The sequence below is a fragment of the Phlebotomus argentipes genome, unplaced genomic scaffold (assembly GCF_947086385.1).
Source record: "Phlebotomus argentipes unplaced genomic scaffold, Phlebotomus argentipes genome assembly contig_15, whole genome shotgun sequence".
Classification (NCBI taxonomy): Eukaryota; Metazoa; Arthropoda; class Insecta; order Diptera; family Psychodidae; genus Phlebotomus; species Phlebotomus argentipes.
In genome coordinates this window covers 12,314,000-12,335,165 of record NW_026776181.1, presented here as the reverse complement: position 1 = coordinate 12,335,165, position 21,166 = coordinate 12,314,000, and the positions used below count along the sequence as shown (strand labels likewise).

Here is a 21,166-nt window from a genome sequence, read left to right as displayed (position 1 = left end):
GTAATGTAGAATAATATGTGGATTGTTACTGTAAATATTATGCCATTTCAGTATCAAATTGATTGGGAAATTTCACACTATTCCATTTCACCCCTTCTCTAGCACACTCGAAGTGCTAAACAACCTAAACTATAAGCTTTCTATTTGTTGTGCTACATACGTTAGCATATGAGACACATAGAAAATGAATGAGGTTGTAAAGTGTTTTTAAGTGGTGTAGAAGTGGGAAGTGGGGGGTAAACAGCATATGAAAACCGGGTATTCTCTCCATTTAACCCCAACATCGTCACCGCTCAACCTCTTTCTCTATTATTATTTCAAAATAACGCATACATGGCTATAATATGCTTCCTATGCAACTTCAGACAATTTCCCATTCCCACCCAATTCATATCATTTCTCTAGTGTGCTATAAATTACATCTGATAATAAAAGCAATTAAAGCGAACGATTGTTGTAACATCGTGAATTATGTAATCAATTTCCAGAGCCACTGTCTATACCCAACCCTTGTGCACGAACGCCCGCGCATACGATGGAAAATTACCCAGACGCCTATTATTATTGCACCCTAACCAAAAATGTATAAATTTCGCGATGATGATAACAACTTGCATTTCATGAATTTACACTCCCCATTGTGAAAAACAATACGAAACCACCCATTTATTATCGGTATTCTTCCAAACTCTCGTACCTACGTTACTCACTCACAGCTATTTGACACGAACTAGCATACTTATGATGGATTTTTCCAAGGATTTCCTGTGAATTGTTTACGTAAATAAGTGAATTTTGTATTTGGCTTAATGAAAAATTATCGTTTAACACCTTTCATACCCACTCAAAATTTACCTAAATATTTACACCATCATATCCCTTAAAACATCCTCATCATTGCCAAATAGCCCCCAACCACTCCACACTTCTGCCACGCTATGCGAGGAAGAGGATTCTCCAGGGGGTGTCTTTTGTATTAAATAATTTTCTGTATAATACGAAATTAACGTACATAGTTAAGATGATTTCATTTCCTCAGTGTGCCTGCGTGACTATGAATGAAGCGTTTACCTTGGTGAAATTCAATTAAATTTAATTTCAACCCTTATTATCTTCCAGACGTAGAAATCTTAATGTGGATGCGATGAGAGTGGAGTGTCATAAACTCAGTTATACGGGAATATGAAGAAAAGGGGTGTTATTCTGTGCAAACATCCTATTTTATATTCAGTATTACACCAGATGCTATATTACCTTCCTTTCATCATCACATATATGTATATTAACCATGAAGATGTTATAACCTGGAACATCTCATATTCATGGAAAATTTCAGCAATTTCTACACACGTACTATGTACATAATATTACCATGCCACATTTTCAGCTAGCCTGCATGTAACACGAACTGCGTAAGTCCTTTTTATGTCACTGTATAAATAATTCAGAAATAATTGCACTCCTGTGGAAATACATATGACTCCAAGATAAATGTCATTTTTCACGATCATTTATGAGTTTGAGAAACTTCGCATTACACCTAAATGGATTTTTTTTTATTTCAATTCTAGAAATAATTCCATATGTACATGCCCAAAATGACTATTCTCGATGTAATTTCTGTGTCATATTGCTATTCTCACTCTTGCTCATAATCGTGGTGTGATATTTCTTGGGAGGCGGGACTTTCTCTCATCTACAAGAGCGTCAGAGGAGGAATTTCAATGTACATTGTGATATCATTTCATATTTTCCAGCATGAGAGAGAGAAGGAAAATCCAACCAATACAACACTGTATGCGCCGTAAGAAAAGTTATGACGATGAAATTTCATCTCAGCCACACTCACCACTTGTGTGTTGAGGAGAATGTGAGTATTTCACAGAAAACTTGCGTTTCTCTCTCTCTCTCATCCACTTCCACCAATATTGGTACACATTCTGGTGAAAATGGGGCCAAGTATCGCATGCGCAGCTGGGAAAATTCGCTGTGTGGGGATGATAATGTTATATCTAGATTTTTTCCCCGATAGAACTATACTGTTGACATTCTCTTGTTGGAAAAGTTCGCTTCACAGATCATATATACTCGATGTTCTTTTCACCCCACGAGATTTCTCTCATCTTCGTGATCTCTGTTTCAACACACGAAATTGTGTTTGCAGGCAATAGAATGAATTAAAGGCAATGAGGGTGGTTTATATAAAAATGACTTGTATAGAAAGTCACGTTCTGCTGAAGAAGCTTTATTAGTTATTCCAGTGGATAAACTTTATCTATAACACGTTTCAAACAATCGTCATGGCCAGAAACCTCCTTACTCTATTTCTGCTGTGTGTATGAGTATGTGCATGAAAAAGAAAATTCGCTGTGGAAGGAAAAATTTAATGCAATAAGACGAATAGGAGCAATGGAGAGCGAATCAAAGTAAAAGTTTTCCTTGAGATGATAAGAAATTGAAAGACGAAGTCAATTCCCCGAGGGAGAGAAATCCACAAGAGAAATGTATGAAGAAAATCTAATCAAACTTTCATATATTGATTCAACCTATACAATAAGTGGGAGTTGAGCACTCTTCCATAAGGTGCATCCCATAGACGAAAACCGAGAAATCCCACATTTTGCCATTCCCAGCGGCGAAGAGGTTTCTACGTGTTTTTGCTTGCTTATGCTTCATCATTTATGTTATATTACCTGCCATATGTAGCAGACATTTAAACTTGGGAAATTCTTTCAATAAAACATAACTTTATGAATTAATTATTTTATTCTATATGCATTTCCTTCAATCACCTGGAAACTGTATTTACAAGATCACCGCTTAAGAACATGAAACATGTACTTTGTTATCCAACTGAAAATACCTTGCCTCACGTGGCATGTAATCTTCTTCGTGGCTGAGGACACAATCTTTCCAAAAAGTTCCCCCAAATGAGAGAGAAGCGCTGAATTCTTGACTTTTCTCAGAAGGATGAGAACCGCCCATCAGTGCCAAACACAATGGAATATACAATACAACCAGTTTGCCCTATTTTGGCGTATTTGCTCAAACTAACTCTCGACGATTTTAGAAGTCAGTGATGAAGTGAAATACCACCAGAGTGGGTTGTGAAGGGTGGTTGAGTTATGGTTCATTGTTGCCCCTTCACTATTCCCTTTGTTCTTACTAATATTTATCGTGACTATACTCTTAGCATAAAATGGCAAGTTTCAAACCATAATTCAAAGAAAATTACATCAAAGATTCATAGACAATTACAAAAAATTATGATGACTCATTTACATCACTTGATATGCCTTCTATTCGGAGAAAACTGCCAACTCGCATCTTGAAGATATTTCACTGTCGGATAGGAAGAACAGTAAATTGTCAATGCAGCCGGAATGCCATGTAAGCGGGGCATCGAAATTGTCGCCGTAAGTTTCAAAAGATATCAAAACTATGCATATACTGGGAGAGTCGAAGTCACAAACTTTGACTTGGATGGGTGGAACAATAGCATGAATTTCTCTAAAGTCCCCCAAACAAGAGAGTCAACCAACCAACAGAGCATCTCATTGTTGCTAGAACAGAAACACAACTGGAAATGTTCGGAGGCTAGGTGAAGATTTTCTCGACACGATGAATGGCACAACAACGTCTTGAAACTTTCACTCCAGTCCCAAATCAAAAAGGATGAATTGGGTGACGTCCAAATATGTCTCTTCATCAAGCATCAGTTTAACTTCTCAGAAATGAGTGATTGAAAACAATGTCGCGAATAACTTTAGTCGGATTTCCAGTTTATGTTAGAGGTCACAACTGAGAACAGAGATGAAGACTTGTCTTTATTTCGGGGAATTGAGAGAAATTCACAGTATAATTATATTGTTATGTATACAATATAATACAACCATGGAACACACATAGGCGTATTCGTAGACAAAGCTCACCACATTCACACTTTATGCCAAGTCTTCAGGGGTGGTTTTCCCACCCACTTCATTCCTTCTTTAGCTCATTTGACGCGCATCCAAACAACTCAATCTATCTAAATACTTGCTTGTTCTCCCGCTCTTTCCTCTCTCTATTTTCTCAAATTCATTTCTCACTTTCTCCACCAAACCTCTTCATATGTCACTTGCATTTAAGTTTGCCTTCTCTAAAGGCTTTAATAGAATTTCTTTCGCAAATTTTAGCAAAGTCGTACACAACAGAGCGTTGTTAAAAATAAAAAGAGAGAGAGAGAACATGCCCTAGGCAGGAAACAAAGAAAAGAGTCAACTAATCCACAAGTGACACTTGCAGTTGAGGAAAATGCGGAGTAGAAATAAAGACCAAATAATGAGGACGAAATATACTGAAAAAATTGCACGTATGGAAAAATATCAAAGGAAATATTCGAAATATTTTCCCACTTTGTGCAAATAATGCAATTAAAAAGGAACAATATATATACAGAATGTTTAAGTTAATACACATAACTATGTTTAAATGGGTTGCTGAATGTTTCCTCTCAAACAAGAATAGTCCACTTTAGTATGTAAATATTTGACCCCGAATAGAGACCGTTTCCACACTTGGACATAGTGACAATTTCAATAGATGGCCGTAAGAGAAAATCTCTTACAAGCATCGAACATAGATTTCAAGACTTTCGACTTTTCGAGAACTGAGAATTTATACCCTGTGAATAAACTTTCGTATTCGAGGTTGTTTGTTATTCGGATGGATGGAAAAAGTTTTCAAAAGGATTCATCGTTCCGTTCTTACTTTTGTGAAAAATTATATGCTTTTGTGACGTACTATCTGGAGCTTTTGTCATTCTGCATATAAAGTTGAGATTTATCGGAATTTTTCAGCAGCGTGCATGCACTTGTCTTACTTTCGACTTATACAATGTCCTCATATGTGTAATAATAGAAAATCCATATTTTAAATATTAAATTTTTTATTTTATTTCCTTCGATAAACAGTGGAGCGACAAGACACAGCAATAAAAATCGCGAATGTCATATAGAGAAATTCTACCCTTAGGTTCGATTGGTTCGTGGGGCGGCGCATTGCGGTCAGTTTATTTCTTTAGCGCTGAAGTATCGATACGATGATGGGAGAAGTGAGAGGAGGTGTATCCATGTACATGTCCAGGGTATACAACGAATATACAGTGGAGCAGAATATAAAATCATCATTGAGCGCACAAGACCCAGAGACGATGGTCAGCAGAGTGGAGGAGAGTGAAAAAGGAGAGGACATGGCGGCGAGTGGATATGAAGAGGTGAAATATTGCGCAATAACCAAGGAGGACGAACTGACTAGATTTCAGCGACCAGCTCACATACAAACGACATCCACAGTATTAATATCCATCTACATTCAGCTCCACACAGCCATATTTTTCATCCCTTTGACATTCTCAATTTCCATATAAGGGGTTTATGTCTTTGTCCCCATGTCACGGGTTTTGCTTCTGAACATTCTGTTGCCACCCCACCATTTTCGGAAATCCATAAATTGCACTTAGTACAAAATCCTTACTTTTTTCTTTCTCTCGCTCGTTCTCTTTCTCTCCCACTTCGTGTCTCTCCGTTTGTTCATTTGTGAGAGAAAAAGCTCGTTATAAGAAAAGTCTCAGCTGCGAGCTTTCCATAAAACCCAGAGAGTGAGAGAGATAATCTCCCTTTTATGTTACATACACACATACACGAAAGGAAAACGCTACAATTTGACAAAGCTTATGATATGAGTTTCATTGCGAGAAGAATCTAAATGCAAGTAAAGAAGAATACAATGAAGTGTTTTTGGTGTTTAAAGATATTACAGATCAGACATTGATTTCGAACATAATTTTTAGTATTCCAAACGTGGATACAATTTTTTCTATAAGTCCAGCAGAAAGTTCACGATTCAATGCAATAACAAACATTTCAATGTAGATGCATGTGCATATGTACATAATATTCAGTGATATAAATCCGTTGCGCGCGCATTCTGTAATCTCCATAAGATATATTTCGTGAGCTTCATAAAATTCACCATTTACTCCTTATGTACATGCAACGCCGTGCACTTCCATGGCAAGAGTGATATTTTATTCTCGAAGTTATGTGAAGAATCCTCATATGATTAACTCTCTTCACGGTTCTTCAACTTTTTACTCATCGCTCACTTTTATTCATTTTATGGATAGGAAAGCGAGAGAGTTTAAATTGGAATCCAATTCTTTTACCCTTAACTTTGCCTTATGTTTATAAGCATACATACAATATGTATGTGGCATTCTTCCCCAAAGAAATGAAATGGGATGCAATTTGTCTCCCAAATCGATTCCAATAAATAATGACTTGACTGTGAAACTTCACGATTGCTTATATTATATGGTTCTCTCTACACAATTCTCATTTTGTAAGATAGATTCTCATTACAACTATGGTACATAATGTGTCATATACAATAAAATACTCTTATTAGCAACGGTTTTACAACAAGATTTGCGATCAATAGTGATCGTGTGAACTGATGAAAATAGAAATGTGAATCACATTCGATCAATTTTCGGAATATTATTCACACATGGAATGAGGTGCGATGGATTTTGGCGCAAAATAGTAGAGAATGAAAGTGAGCCGCTATGCAAATTCGATAACTGAACTCACACCACCTGAGAATGATTTCTATCCACCGCCATGGGACGTAATAAAATCGCAGCTGGAAGAGTGGGTGGAGAATGTGTGGCGCGATGAGGTGCATTCATGTCACTCAAAATGAATATTCACCAATGTACATGGGAATGTTTAGTGAATAAATTTGGACTGGAGCGAGTGGAGACTGGGGGTGGCATCCCCAGATATATATACATATGCACATAGGCACATGCCGCAAATGTCGATCTGGAGAGGGTGGACAGGAAAGATGGAGAGCAGATGTACAATATCGACGGACGTGTGTGCATATGAATTGGAGTCTCTAAACGACTGTCAGAGGTGTCCGGCAGCCCGGAAAATGAAGCTTTTCTCCCAGCGCGCACTTTTGGGAGAAAATGTCCAGTGTCCAAAGAGAGCTTTGGCATTCATTCAACGACGAAAGCTCTTCCACTGTTTGCCATTGTGTGTGGAATGGGATAGAGCTACAGAGAATTAGAATATTCAGAAACGGCGTTACATCAACATGAGCATCAGCATGAACGGCACTATAGTGCTATAAAATTGGAGAAATTCAAAATAGCCATGCTATCTACATATATAGATACATATCCAAAAGCTCCCGAATATGTACACACATGGGTACATATTTGAATGGCGAAGTGCCTCGCCGGAGGTTCGATATTCCTAAAGCATTTTTCAGATTCAATTTGAGATTCTATGAGGTTCATGAAAGACTAATTCTGAAATATTCACTAGACTGTGGAAGAGCTTTGAGGACAGTCATGGATGGTGAAGGGGAATCCGACCCTACAAGACATGCAAGTACTCCTCGTTTAGGTAATTGATGAAAAAATCTTAAAACACACTGTAATGTTGGTGAGAAAAACACAGAGTACAAATAAAGGAAATTAACCACAAGTAGAAAACTTCCTATCAAATGCACGCAAGAGACCCCGAGGGTGATGATGAAAAGAGACAGAAATTAATTTAAAACTTTCTGTTGGATTTTTCCCAAAAGTGAATCTGCGAACGGGAATGAGAGTGATGTGAGAAAATATCTGAGCGAGGGTGGAAAGTCAAGGTGGAAGAGGAGAACAAAAACACGACTCGTCCAACCCGAATTCATCATTTCGTGTCGGAAATGAAAATTCTTGCTGTACTTTTTTTCCCACTACACCCTTACCCAACCCTGACGGTGGCTTCAATTGTTCCAGCCAGCAAAGTGAACTTTTTCTTCGCATAGTATGTGCTTGGGGATGACCACGTATTTCTTTTACAAAGCAATTTTCAATTTTCTGTGGTTGGCAGGACGATTCTATTCACTACTCGCTTCGTTGGGGGCTATGGATGTGTTTTTGATCGGACGAAAAATCCACCACTTCCTTCGCCTCCCGCCCCACCTGAACCGATAGATACTTTTATGATACTTTCGTACACTGGCTGGCTCTCGTATACCGGTAGAAGCATCAACACAGTGGACCACACAGCTAAGGCCCCGAAATGATGGAAAAGCAATTTCGTTTTATTGAAGCGTGACAAATTTGTGACTTTCCACCACACATTCACCGCTTTTACATCCATCACAGGGCACCACATACAAAGAGATTCTTGTTTTATTAATTTTTTCTCTCAACATCCATCTCCACCCACATTTTCCTTTTTCTTCTGCCATGTGTCCCTTTTTGTGGGCTATACGGCTACCCTTACTGGTTCAGCACTCTGGACGCGTATGTTTTTATACTGTTGTGGATATTGAGAAATACCCCCATTATCCTGTTGATGCTAAAACAATAGATATGTACATATGTAATGTACATTGTCCAGTCGCAAACACCCACATAAATTTATATCAGTGGGAGCAAATTTCCAACTTGAACTTGTGTCATGGATGTATATTTAATGAAGGGGAAGCATACTTCAGTGGCCGAGAAATTGCCAAGAATATGGAATTGGTAGCACAAGTTTGAGAAAATATGTGTAAAAGCATGTCGCTATGAAAAACTGTTTTTCATTCTTTCCGGGACCTTCGTCACACAGCTCATGAACCTTTTATGGATTGTGTGGCCAATGTGGAGGAGAAAGACACATAGACACACTACATAGACCACCCCCTGATTTTGCAGAATAATAAATAAAGTGTACATGTGAAAAGCAATCGTTTTCTTTCAAATGTCCGATTTTCCGACTCGTCCCTCGGGGCAATATTCCCTTAGCTTGATTTCCGAAGAATTTCCTACTTCACAACTTGTATTTGTGTCCCCTGGACATGCTTTTCGTTGTAATTTTATAAAATTCCCCTCTTTTGTATCTCTCTATTCAGGTCTATTCTTAAATAAAGTATGAAAATTTACCTTTCTCACCTTTCTAGGCACCCAATTTCCAAAACATAATGTTCACTAGTTCATAACATTTTTAAAAAGCCCGTAGATCTGTGGCACTTCTCTCTAAAAATGCTATATACTAGAAGTTCACAACAAATCTTATTAATGCGAAGTTTAAAGAACAAAAAAAATCTCAGGATAGAAGTTTTATGTTTTTCTCACAGCCTGGATATTCCGAAAATCTCCTCCAATGTACCATCATTCGTAATTTAGTTCATCTCATTCACCTTAACATGATATTGCACAATATCCTTCCTGTATAATTTATGTAGCGCCATTTATATTTATATATTTTATGAGGCAATAAAGTTAGGAAAAATTTACGACTTTACTCATTTCCCACCTCATAACGGATGATATTTATTTAACAATGTATTATACATATATCCAGCATTCGCTCTGTTACAACGACGCCCCAAGAGTGGGAAAACGCATTACATATGGATATTGGATACACAAAGAAGAACGAATAGGCAATATTTGGAATATTCGAAGGCGAGTCGATCCAGAGTGAAAAAAGGCAATGCTCGCTTTTTGCAGAATAATATTAAGTACATTGTTTTCGTTCTGATTGCCAGCCTTTATGTACTTGATGTTCTCATCCCTCATTCTATACATTCGATGGCAATATATCTCCCAACTTACTAACATCATTAACTACAAATTGTTAGTGATATAACGAAAAAATGTCAGTTTCCCTGTTTCACTTACTCCTTATTTTCTCCACACTTGTGTTCAACGTACACATATCTATTTTTCCTCTGTGAATTCCCGCAGACAATGTGCTAAATATATTATATTGCCTCAAAATAGAAGTTAATGACCCCCTTCATTTACGTCATAGAGGCATGCAATCAATATTTTATGTAACATTATTGTATACTCTCTATCTTACACCACCCCAAGATGCTTTTTCATTTTCCTCTTTTGTAGCGGTTTCGGCGAGTGCTACATACACAACATATGTACATGTATACCTACGTTGATATACTGCGAATGTGATGCGATGGAACTGGAAAAAGGAAAATATGTGGAGCAATTTTTCTCTTTACATAAAGAAAAATAGGAGTTAGAGAAAAAACGAGGCAAAATTGCGCCATTTTGTGTTCCACCCACTCCTCCTCAGAAGCCCGCCCAGAGCATGAGTAAATATTTCACTATGAAACCCCAATGAAAAATTCATTGTGGTAACAATATAATTTTTTTCATAACTTCTGCTCAGCCCTCATCATAGCATCGCACCACCCTCGCCGCGTGATATTTACTCTACTGGTGGGTTGCGTCATCCCTTCTGATTTTCCCTTCTTCCACAGTACATAGAACCCAAATGAAGGGTGGAATAAGAAGACAGTGAGAATGGCTATCGCAGTGGTGGAATTTTATAACTATAAAAAGAAACATATTGCATGTCCAGCCAATATAGTATCTGGAACTTCTAAATTCTCTCCGCCTACACGAGAGAAAAAAAAAATGGTAAAAGAATGATCCCTATATGCTGCCTTGTTGTTCTTATTTCTTCGGCAAGAGCTGGCTGAAATTTTGCTGACCAGTAGAGTCTGCAAAACGTGATCGGATTCCCAAATAATTAAACTTAACACCATAGATATTCTCCTGGAATTATCATAATATCATTTCTTCTTCATACAAAAATACATAGTTACAGATTAAACTGAAATCATGTGATAAAAAGTATTATTTCCGCTTATACAAAGTGGAAATTTTACAATAATCATGAACAATTAAATATATTTAATAAAATCAAGAAATCGTCTATTTATTTACGTAATTTTCGATGCGAACCTGTATTTGCGCACTGGCAGGTCCTAGAATTGTAGGCCAGTCACGTAGTCTGTTTGCAGCAGCGAGGAGAGATGAGGTTGACCTTAGCAGCGCACTCCCATGGTATCCCCCTTTGATTACTTTGCTCCAAGAGGAAAATTTATTGACCGGTTCTTCATGTGGGTGAATGCGGAGGGTGGAAGAATATGGAAAAGAAAGAGAAATGGCGAGGAAGTGTCTGTGACCACTCGAGAGGGTGATTCAGGGTGGAAGGAGTAATGTATTTTATCTCATTTAATATTTCATGTTGCTATATATGTACATACATACATGAAGCGCAAACATTTATGGGAATGTGGAAGGATGTTGCTCAAAATAAATGACAGCAAACAAATGGCAAAGTCGAGAGTCTTCACGGCGGTCATTTGTATGCACAATTAATTATTCATTTCATTTTCCAGCTCTACTCAATTATTTATTGCAAAAATCTATTGTTATTTTGTGATCAAATATAATATGCGCAGTTTTGATTTGTGAAATTAATTCTGAGATATTAACAAAAAAGAGATCCTTTCCTTTGATATTCTGTTAATGGTTGAAGAAGAAGAAATCAAATGACTATTGAATGCGTAAATTTTTCAATAATTTCTTCTATGAAAATATGTAAAAGTTTAATTGAAATTATGAATTTTACACTTTGAAGCCAAAGTTTTCAGCTAATCAATACAACACTCATAAATGCATAACATTGCATCTCGTACAACCACCGTGAGCACAACTCGAAAGCTCCTCTCTTAAAATCGCTCACATAGACTCGAACCTCTTTGCAAATCGGAATAACAGAACAAGACACTCGTATTCATCGAGCGTGCAAAAATTCAAATTCATCATTTACAATCAGTGAGCCGCGATGGATTGAATGTAAATATTTTTTAATGATTAATCACATATTTATTCATCTGAATATGGGTCACAGTAGCACGCGGGGTTGCGGTTCGATTACGATACATAACTTGAGATGCAACATCAACAGACCTAGGAATATGGGTGAACGTGGAGAAGTCGGTGAGACATTAAAGAAACGACATGTGTAACTGCAAATGGCACATTTCTGCACGATCCACGCAAGATCGTAAGAATCAGGCTGCGTTTTCGAGAACAGTAGATCATTGATGAGAGAGTTGTAAGACCCAATTTGGCATGATATAAAAGATTTTATTCACTTTCTAGTAAAAATATGTACACAAATTTTAAAAGAGTCATTGGATAGATTTAGATTTAACTAAGTAACAAAAATAATTTAAAATTAAGAGGATAGTTTTTTTTTTAAATACGATCAGATTTTCATTTATTGGATTGTCTGACTTTCTTTTATGAGTAATATTTTGGTCTGATAGCTGTTTCACTGATTTCATTACCATCCATTAAATAGTATTAAATTAATTAAAACAAATTCCTCGCTTTTATTACACATGTAATATTTAGTAGTAAAAAAAGTTTAACAATTTACTTAAAAATACCGTCAAATAAATTAGCGTTATTGAGACGGAATCTGATTGGGATAGGGATTCATGCGATGACTGTGTTGGGAGTTCTGGGGATTGGCAAATCTTATGGACTGCAAGGTTTGCCATCGAGGAACAGGGAGAGGGGCTTTGTGAAGGAAGCAAGATCCTAGTCAAGTTGGCTTAGTTCATCTGGGAGGTTGGATAGTGCTCGTAGTAGTATCTGTAGGGGTCGACATACTGGGCGCTAGAAGACTTCACTGGACGCACGAGGTATGTGTTGCGTCTGTTGTGATCACCTGAGGCGTGCACCTGGAAGCTGGTCTCCTCGTGATGGTCGCTGGAAAAGATCTTCTTAAGGGCGATAATCCCAGCAATTGTGAGAGCCACCTTGCTAATAACCAGAGCCTTCCCAGCGATGGCAGCCAGAGCCTTAAGACCAAGTGGTCCAGCGATCCCCATAGCGGTGAGCAGAGCAGCCATAACATATCGACCATACTTCTTACCAGCTTCGCAAAGGAACAGCCAACATAGAAGAGAGAGAGAAGAGTTAAATTATTCGCATTTCTGCGCTTCCTGGCGCTGCTTTTGGGGCTGGAGAGAAGAAAATGTGTACTTACCCTTACCGCCCTTCTTCAGGCCGCCGCCGCCACCGCCAAGACCGCCGCCACCACCGCCAAGACCGCCGCCGCCGCCGCCTCCGCCGAGATGCCCGTGACCATGGCCGCCGCCAAGACCACCGTGGCCGCCCTGCCGCGCCTCGCTCAGGTCCACCTTGAGTGTGTGGGAGCGGAAGAACTTGTCGAGCTTCTGAACCAGGGCGCGGTCGATGCCATTGAGTCCGTTCAAGAAACGTCCCTCCGCGATAGACGGGGTTTGCTCCGTCTCATTCTGCTTGACAAAGGAAATTCCGTCAAGCACTGAGAGAGATTCCTGCATAGGAGACACACGCATTTAGTTAGAGAATGAATCACTTGTGGCTGCAACTTGATGGATGACCTGATCGACGGCTTTTGAGATGGCGGACAGTGCCTTTCCTTTTAAGCAACCGACAATGTCATTCTTATCCTGGCAGTCGTCATAAACTCGCTGGATTATTCCAAATTCAGGTCCAAGCCAACTACTCTCTGACGATGCGGACACAATTGACGTGATCAGTGCAACAAACACCAGTAATTCCACTTGCCACCGATTCGACATGATGTTTTGTTCCTTGACTGCCTACGTGCAACAGATTAAGGAAAATCTAATGCACTATGAACATATAACTCCACAAATATCACACTTGCAGCGTCTGTTCCCTCGTCGAACTCTGCCTTTTCTTAATCCCAAGTGGTGGCAGTTGATACTGCTGTTGATGAGATCTCAATGAAGACTGACGCTGATTACGATATTTAACGGCTTTTAAATGCACTTAGATGCTCTGCTTAATTTCGATATTAGCCGTATTATGCATCCGCATGCAGCCCTCTCCCCCATCCCAAGATATACTCACTATAGCGTGAAGACATGAGATGCTGTTTCTTGTGTGCGCGCCCAGCAAACTCATCTTGTTAATAATTGTTTTATCATACACCCCACCTTCTAATGCCCAGAGAATATCACAGCTGAAAGAGTTCTTTCACTGTTTCTTTTTCTATTTACATGGTAGAAGAGAAAGAAACATTGCGCATAATGACTTGCTAATCACAATCATATTGCAGCTTGTTGTCAATCGCCAGCTCAATTCATCCTTCACATAATCAGCTGTGGAATTTGCTTAAGATCATAGCATATCAAGTAAGCCAATTGGTTTCCTTCAGCAATTCAGCATTCTTGTGACAATTCCACAGCAAGGTGGTGATTTATTGATGAATCCAGTGTTGCCGAACAGAGCAAGAAGATCCAGTGATCATGTGGAATGGGCACACAGTGTGATATGAGAGATTACAATTTCATTTTCACAAACGCCTCGAAAGGCACACTGCTCGAGTGATTGGTATGTATCACAAACGGGTTGGGTGAAAATTTCAATCTCAAAATATTGGAGATTTGTTAGGAAATCTTGCAAATGCGATGAACATAATAGCGTCACGCCAGGATTAATAAAAGCGCAGCAAAATCGCGTTATCTCTCAAACATTTTTTCTCACCTGAATTTTCTCCCCCATTTCATAGATATTTGCTCATTTGACCGATTAATTTCCCTAGTTTTGCGTGCATCGATGTGATTTTCTCTCTCTTCATCTCTCCAACCTTGTTTGCTGCCTTTGCGCCTCATCAGAAGTCCAAACATCGCGCGCGCAAAAGAGTTTTCATTTTGTGAAACGCATCACTTTGTTACACACCAAATATCATTGGCGGATTGAAGCGAAAATGCATCTTATTGCCACAGAATTGGGGTGAAATGCAACACACCATCTCAGTTCTAATCTCATTATTATTTTAATTACCAAACGTACAAGTGAAATAAAACTATAAGTGCCGATGTGTTATACACAGACATTATTTCCTACATTTACACACATTCTTCTCGATGATGAGCCTGTGCTGAAGACAGTCAGAGATGTGATCTCTCAAGATTTTACTATTGAAATCCAGCCACCGCAGCTCGTGGGCTTGTGGGTGGGCAACGGGAGAATTGGAACGGCAAATTTAGCCTTTTTACCGCCTCTCACTTAACGATTGATAGTAATTATTTAAGTCTTCAAACGTTGAAAGATGCCTAATCAGATCTTTAAAGCTAACATTATAAAAAATGCTTACGATTTTCTTTCAAAGCTGCTTCATTTAATGGAATTTGAAAAATTTTCACTTCTCAGAACAAGATATGAAAAGTTGTCACTTAATGTTTACTGAAAACTTCTAAATCAAACATCTAGAATGTTGAGGATTCGCTTGAAAAATCGTCTAATGATCAAGCATTTGCTCTTGCATTAGATTAACTGCAAGTGCATACAAGAGATATAATTATTCTCTCAGCAAAAGCGAAATATGCATAAATTAAACATAAAGCAGAACAGAATTCAACCGTTCGACTTTTATTATAGACCTTGAAAACTTCCTTTAGTTTTTACAAGCAAAATTACTGTATTTTGTCAAATTTATTCCATTGAATTGCGAGAAGATCATATTTTACACCACGAATTGATTTTCTAATCTCCCGCCTGAAAGTGCGGTGGGTGCACTCACTTTCTTCCGTGTTGCCATATGCGAAGTGACAGCATAACGAAGTAACAAAATCAAGCGGCAATCGCCGCGCGAAAAGCATGTGAAACGGTCAAAATCAAGTCATTCTCAAAAGGAAATTGGACAAGAGGAAAATGAGGATCTTGCCTATTGCTGTGAGCCTGTAAACGTAATGATTGATTGTGATAACAGAAAAGTAAATGTCAAATAATAATTTACTTTAATTTTAAATCTTATTTGTTTTAATTTAATCGCGGTAGAAGATTTTGTTTACTGCAAAATACTGAAACTAAAATGACAAAGAAAGAATATCAAGAAAAACACTGTAATAATTTCTCATATTCTTTTTTTTATTAAAGTATCATTCACTTACTGGATATTAAAGTTTTATCAGAAATTTACAATGTTTACATCTCCCAACCCAATCGCGTCACGTTGTACACTAAAACTAACATCAGCAAAAGTTAAAAATAAAAATTTTTACGCAAAATGCCCAAGAACGTTTAAATAATTTGGCACACATTCAATTGCTTTCGCAACAACAAATATGACGATATCTTGTTCAAATAGCAAAAATATGCATCAACAGTAAATTCATTGCGAAATCCTTAAATTGTATCTTACTAAACATATTTCTTAATCTAAAGTAAATTTATAGTTTTATTTTAAAAGTATCTGGAACAATGCAGCGTTTTCTTCTCTAACAAAATAGAACGTGCTCAAAATTAAATCAAAACTTCGCGTGACAAGCACAGAAGCTCCTTATGACTTATCACTGACTCCATTTGAAATCTTCTTCCTCTGCATCCTCTCAGCGGCGAGGAATCGCAGAGTATCGTCAGCATCTCCAGCCTTCTTCGATGAAGAGGGAGTGCTGAATCCATTCGTTGTGATCGGCTTAGATTTAGGCGCTTGCGAGGCTGTTTTCTGTGGTTCAGCGTCGCCAAATCGGTCAATCGTGGTGGCCAATCCTTCAGCCACCAGCTCTTGGCCAATATTGATATCCTCCCCGTCATCAGTCGTGTCGAACAACTCCACTCCGGGCAGAGGCGAGCCCTCACGCTTCGCCGTTCCCTCTGACGCGGGATTCTTCTCTCTGTAGTTCACAACGCGCGACAAGAGCTTCCGCCACTGCGCCACGTGCGTGAGCTCCTCGAAGCGCCTGGTGGATCGCGGGCTCCAGTCGGTGCTGTTGTCGATCGACGCGGGCTTCACGTTGGCCAGGAAGCACTCGATGGCCTGGAAGCGCAGCGTCAGGAAATCAGTGCGCAGCTGGAAGATCTCGTTCGTCTCCACGTACGCACTGTCGCCGTAATCGACAAAATAGATGTCCAAGACAACTTTGCCGTCGTTGAACTCATTGGGCAGAATGGCCACAACCTCAGCACGATACCACTTGTTGTCCCACTTGAACATGGCAGCGACTATCTGGCCGAGGTAAGGCTCTCTGATCTTGTGCAGCTCGCGACTCCCGCTCTGATCATAATACTCCGTCATCGTGTTCACCAGGTGATCCAGCTCCGCGCACTGCGGCCCAATCATTTGAACCCAGAATTTGCTGGGCGAGGCGATGGCCGACACATAAACCTCCATCTGACCGTCTGGATTCGTTGAGCACAACTTCTCAGCCTTCGGCGGCATCACTTCGCGTGGAGATTGCGAAGAATTGCTGCTGTTGCTGCCGCCGCTGCGATGATTCAATCGCGGCTCTCGCTTCTCCAGAACTCGCCTCGCCTCTGCGTCCTCTCTCACCTTCTCCTCAATCAGCACCTTCGCCGTGTTCACCTGAGCCTGCGTCCCGGAGATCATGACGCACCGCTTCGTGCCATCGCCTCGATCTCCCGACTCCACAGACACCTTCGCCTGGGATTTGCGACAGATCTCCTGCAGCGCCTCACCACAGCGCCCGATGATCTTCCCGCAAGCGCTCTGTGGCACAACAACCTCCTCAGTGATGGTCAGAGGCCTTGATGCCAGCTGCTTCACGATCTTCTGGGCATCTTTCACGGCAGCCGCTTCGCCGCTGATTGTGCACATCTGACTTGAGTCGTCCTTGTCGCGGAAGGAAATGCGTGTCTTTGTCTTCTCTTCGATGGCCCTCAAACTGCCGCCCTCGCGGCCCACGATCAGTGGCACCACATCATTCCTCACCAGCACCTCGACGCTCACTGTCGGCGGAGCACCCACGCCATCCGGAAGGGTCTGTGCGTCACTGGCCCCTCTCGCCGGCTTCTTGGCAGCATCGCGCTTCCGCAGATACGCGTAGATAAGCGCCCCACTGATGCCGCAAATGGAGATGCCCAGGAGCATCGGAAGTACCGGCGCCTTCATTGTCAGTCCTCAGCTGTGCCCTAGAGAGAGGAAAACAGCGAATTAGCGCGAGCCACAGAGCAAACTGAAGATTGTTTCCCGAGTATCGCGTTCTGTTTGAACAAGTCATTACATTTGAGGCAATCATCTTTCACATCTAATTTTAACCAAGTGACGAAATCACCAGAATCTATCACAATTATGCAATAGAGAAAACCTCTTCATCCGCATTTCGGCATCACTCGATCACATTCTGGCCATCTTTCATCGAAGATGATCAACAGAAAAGGAGGCTTTGCTGTTTATTCTCTTTCCGGATAGGACGTCATGTGACGCAGCAAGGAAAATTCCATAAGTAACCTCACACTTTGAATTTTCTTGGCTTCCACCTGATTGAACGTCTTTCGCACAGATTCTCTATGATGCCATGAGTTTGTCTCACAGTTATTTTGGATGGAAGTGAATTTATCTTTGATACTGATAATGACACTGTCTAGCAAAGCTCCTCGGTAAATTTCAAGGTGATGAAGATACCTTCTCAATAACAGCGATACTCACCGTGCGCTGGAGAACGGACTCATAAAACGATTGAAGGGAAGTGTTATCACTCGCGAGAAATAGGATTATAAATGAAATACTCAGCGAGAAATACTTCTGTGCACTCTTTCGCAAAAACCACTTTCGATTGTCAACATTGGCTGCGCCGCTCTCTTTTGTCCAATAAGAAAGGTTGTTCAGTCAAGGAACATTCCGATGAATTGTCGTGCAACCAGCGAAACTGTCTAACGATCTTCCGAGAGATTTTTTTGTATTTAGTCCTTCGGCGATTAAAAAGTCAAAAACATAAAAAATAGAATGTTTCTAGTCAAATTGTCTCAAGATTTCGGGTTTATCTTAAGGTTAGCATAATTTATGTCAAATTATGATTTTCCTTAGTATCCGGATGTCTTATGATTTTGGGATTTAGGCTAGTCGAATTGGGAGAGGCGCATGGACAAAGTCTTTGTAGGGGTGCTTTTCGAGGACGTCATATAATTTTCTGCACATAGAGTGAAACCTCCCAAAAACATGTGAAAAGCCCAGGATAAGAGGACTCACAGCCGAAGATGGCAATAAAGGATATAGCCCGCTTGTCAAGGCAACACCGCACAATCTACTGTTACCTAATTTTAAGTATTTGGATATTCTTGTTGATCGCTGGTAAGATTCCCAAGGACGTTGCTTTTGCTGGAGCCCCAGATTCTTATTTGTGCCATATTTTGCGCTTTCCAGGGATGTACAAGTACATCGGAACGACTTTCCACATCCAGAACTATGGTGGCGGCAGAAACTTCTACGGTAGCCCTCAAGGGCTCAGTGAGAAGAGTCTTGGGCAAGGGAAAAAGTACGTCCAAGAGTGCAACAGCCCGAGTGGAATTGCTGTGGAGATGGAGGGTGGCTCTCTGGAGGGATGGTCTCTGGCAGGGGTGCTGCTCCTTATCAGGCACGGTGACAGGGGTCCAATGGAGCACGTCCGCGGAATTAACACCATCAACTGCGGATTCGACGAATCTCTGCCTCTGCTTCATCGCTACAAGGCTTTCATCGCGAACTCCACGATCAGCGCATCTTTCAGTCACTCCGTGTGGCTAAAGAGTGGTCCTTTCCACGGATTCCCGCTGCTCCCGCCGCTGGAGAGAGTGTGCCTGCTTGGCCAACTGACGTACAGGTGCCAGGAGGTGCGGGGAATCTTGAGAATTCTGTGCACTAATTGACTTGTATTTGTTTGCAGAGGTTTGGCGCAACACTTGAAGATTGGCGAGATCATGAGACAAGCTTATGCCGGACCTCTGGGCCTGTTGCAGCGCCAGCAAACTGTTCCTGCTACGAGAATTCTGACCAATTCGTCTCTGGATGGAAAGAATGCCGCCAACGGCCTTCCTCCGCCGGAAACTGATGTTATTGTGTACTCCACGCGATATCGGCGGACTTTCCAATCCGCCATGGCTCTTCTGTATGCCCTTCTTCCCTTGGAACGTTGGATGGGCCTGACAATCAGGGAGAGTCACTCTCTGTCTTTCTGCTTCACGGACTGTGCGTGTCAGAGGGCGGATCAGCTGAAGAACCAGGCGACCAAGGAGGAAACGGCAGCTCTGCACCAACATCCAGCCATTTCTGCCGTAGTTCACTGGATTGGGCTATCTCTGCTGCAGAATCCCTCAGTGCAGATCAATCCGCTGGAAGTAAGGGATGCCGTGCTGGCGCTCATTTGTCACGATGCCCCGCTGCCGTGCCGGAAGGCACGAGAACACCCCGTGAGGAACACTCCGGTCCTGCCCACCACACCGGACAACAGTGATGTGATCAACATTGACCAGGAAGACGGACAGACCTCGGTGAAGGACAACACGAACGAGGTGGAGGACGTGGAGCCGGAAATTGAGCCTGAAGGTTGCATTGAGGAATCTCACGTTGAGGCGCTGATATCCTTCACCAACTGGCAGGGCGCTAAGAAGAACAGGAATCCGAGCAATCGCAAAGTCGGTCTTCTGCGCGCCTACGGACTCATTCGCAACATCGTGGGCAACATGCTGAAGATGATTTCCGGGGAGAAGATCAAGTTCGTGCTGTACTCTGGCCACGACAGAACTCTGCAGTATCTCACGGCCGCTCTGGGACTCCAGGCGCAATCCTTCTTCATTCCCTATGCCGCCAGGATGGCCTTTGAGGTGTACAAGAGCGACAACGAGGCTCAGTTCTACTTCAGGGTCGTGTACAATGGCAAGGATGTGACCAATGGCATTTCCTTTTGCGAGGGCGGACGGAGTCTCAGAGTGAGTCGCGGCATTCGCGGCGTGAAGGCGGACTTGTGCCCCATTGAGAACATCATCAGATTCATCCACGATGACTACTTTGTTTCCCTGAATGCCACAAACTACAAAGACGCGTGCAGCGTGCACCACAAGAATTATGACTTCTGAGCATTTGCCACGTCCGGAACATCCTGTCTTGTATTTAGTTCAAAGGAAAATGTTATTGTGATATAGAATGATCTCATATCCCTCTCTATAATAAATTATTTATCATGTATAAAGAAGAAATTGATTTTGAGTACCATTTGCGTACAATATGAGATTAATTTTACACTTAGCGTATACTTCGTGAGTACAACACATGTGTGGGTTGTATGAGACTCGTCGGTGAGATTTGTTCGGTATCGCTTCTCGGCCTAACGGCTAAGATCAAAGTGTAGTATCTGTTCTTATTAGTTTAACACCTAATAGATCCCTCATAGAGGGACAATGTTGTTAAATTGATTTTTGGAAGCCGGCGAAGTGCTAGGAGCTTGCTCCACCTTTGCCACGGGTTGGCCTGGTATTGCAGTACCGCCAGGATCGGCCCACTTATAAACTCAAAAACAC

At 41.0% G+C, this 21,166-nt stretch overlaps 3 protein-coding genes and 1 non-coding gene across 4 annotated transcripts; 2 read left to right on the top strand and 2 right to left on the bottom strand.

The window, feature by feature from the left end:
- Positions 1-12,471: 12,471 nt before the first annotated feature.
- LOC132262457 (uncharacterized) lies at positions 12,472-13,488 on the bottom strand. Its single transcript, XM_059761730.1, has 3 exons — positions 13,288-13,488; positions 12,942-13,221; positions 12,472-12,797 (listed from the first exon to the last, which is right to left on the bottom strand). Exons 1-3 carry the CDS (start codon positions 13,486-13,488, stop codon positions 12,472-12,474), a joined length of 807 nt encoding a protein of 268 aa, XP_059617713.1.
- A 2,290-nt stretch (positions 13,489-15,778) lies between these two features.
- Positions 15,779-18,485, bottom strand: LOC132262339 (tudor and KH domain-containing protein homolog). Its single transcript, XM_059761589.1, has 2 exons — positions 18,324-18,485; positions 15,779-17,806 (listed from the first exon to the last, which is right to left on the bottom strand). The coding sequence occupies exon 2, from the start codon at positions 17,784-17,786 to the stop codon at positions 16,218-16,220; it is 1,569 nt and encodes a 522-aa protein (XP_059617572.1). The 5' UTR covers positions 17,787-17,806; positions 18,324-18,485; the 3' UTR covers positions 15,779-16,217.
- Positions 18,486-18,629: 144 nt separating this feature from the next.
- LOC132262337 (2-phosphoxylose phosphatase 1) lies at positions 18,630-21,155 on the top strand. The gene is made up of 3 exons (XM_059761588.1): positions 18,630-18,965; positions 19,038-19,473; positions 19,537-21,155. Exons 1-3 carry the CDS (start codon positions 18,872-18,874, stop codon positions 20,723-20,725), a joined length of 1,719 nt encoding a protein of 572 aa, XP_059617571.1. The 5' UTR covers positions 18,630-18,871; the 3' UTR covers positions 20,726-21,155.
- On the top strand, positions 20,961-21,153 carry LOC132263594 (U2 spliceosomal RNA). Its single transcript, XR_009468502.1, has one exon. It is a non-coding gene; the product is annotated as a U2 spliceosomal RNA (small nuclear RNA).
- Positions 21,156-21,166: the final 11 nt, after the last annotated feature.

What these genes read in the sequence shown, in the direction of transcription:
- LOC132262337 (XM_059761588.1), top strand. Translation starts at nt 18,872, where the DNA reads ATGGCAATAAAGGATATAGCCCGCTTGTCAAGGCAACACCGCACAATC. An exon ending in GATATTCTTGTTGATCGCTG is followed by an intron (nt 18,966 to 19,037) that starts GTAAGATTCCCA and finishes TGCGCTTTCCAG; the next exon opens with GGATGTACAAGTACATCGGA. An exon ending in CTTGGCCAACTGACGTACAG is followed by an intron (nt 19,474 to 19,536) that starts GTGCCAGGAGGT and finishes ATTTGTTTGCAG; the next exon opens with AGGTTTGGCGCAACACTTGA.
- LOC132262339 (XM_059761589.1), bottom strand. Translation starts at nt 17,786, where the DNA reads ATGAAGGCGCCGGTACTTCCGATGCTCCTGGGCATCTCCATTTGCGGC.
- LOC132262457 (XM_059761730.1), bottom strand. Translation starts at nt 13,488, where the DNA reads ATGTCGAATCGGTGGCAAGTGGAATTACTGGTGTTTGTTGCACTGATC. An exon ending in TCTCAAAAGCCGTCGATCAG is followed by an intron (nt 13,222 to 13,287) that starts GTCATCCATCAA and finishes TCTCCTATGCAG; the next exon opens with GAATCTCTCTCAGTGCTTGA. An exon ending in TGGTGGCGGCGGTCTTGGCG is followed by an intron (nt 12,798 to 12,941) that starts GTGGCGGCGGCG and finishes TCCTTTGCGAAG; the next exon opens with CTGGTAAGAAGTATGGTCGA.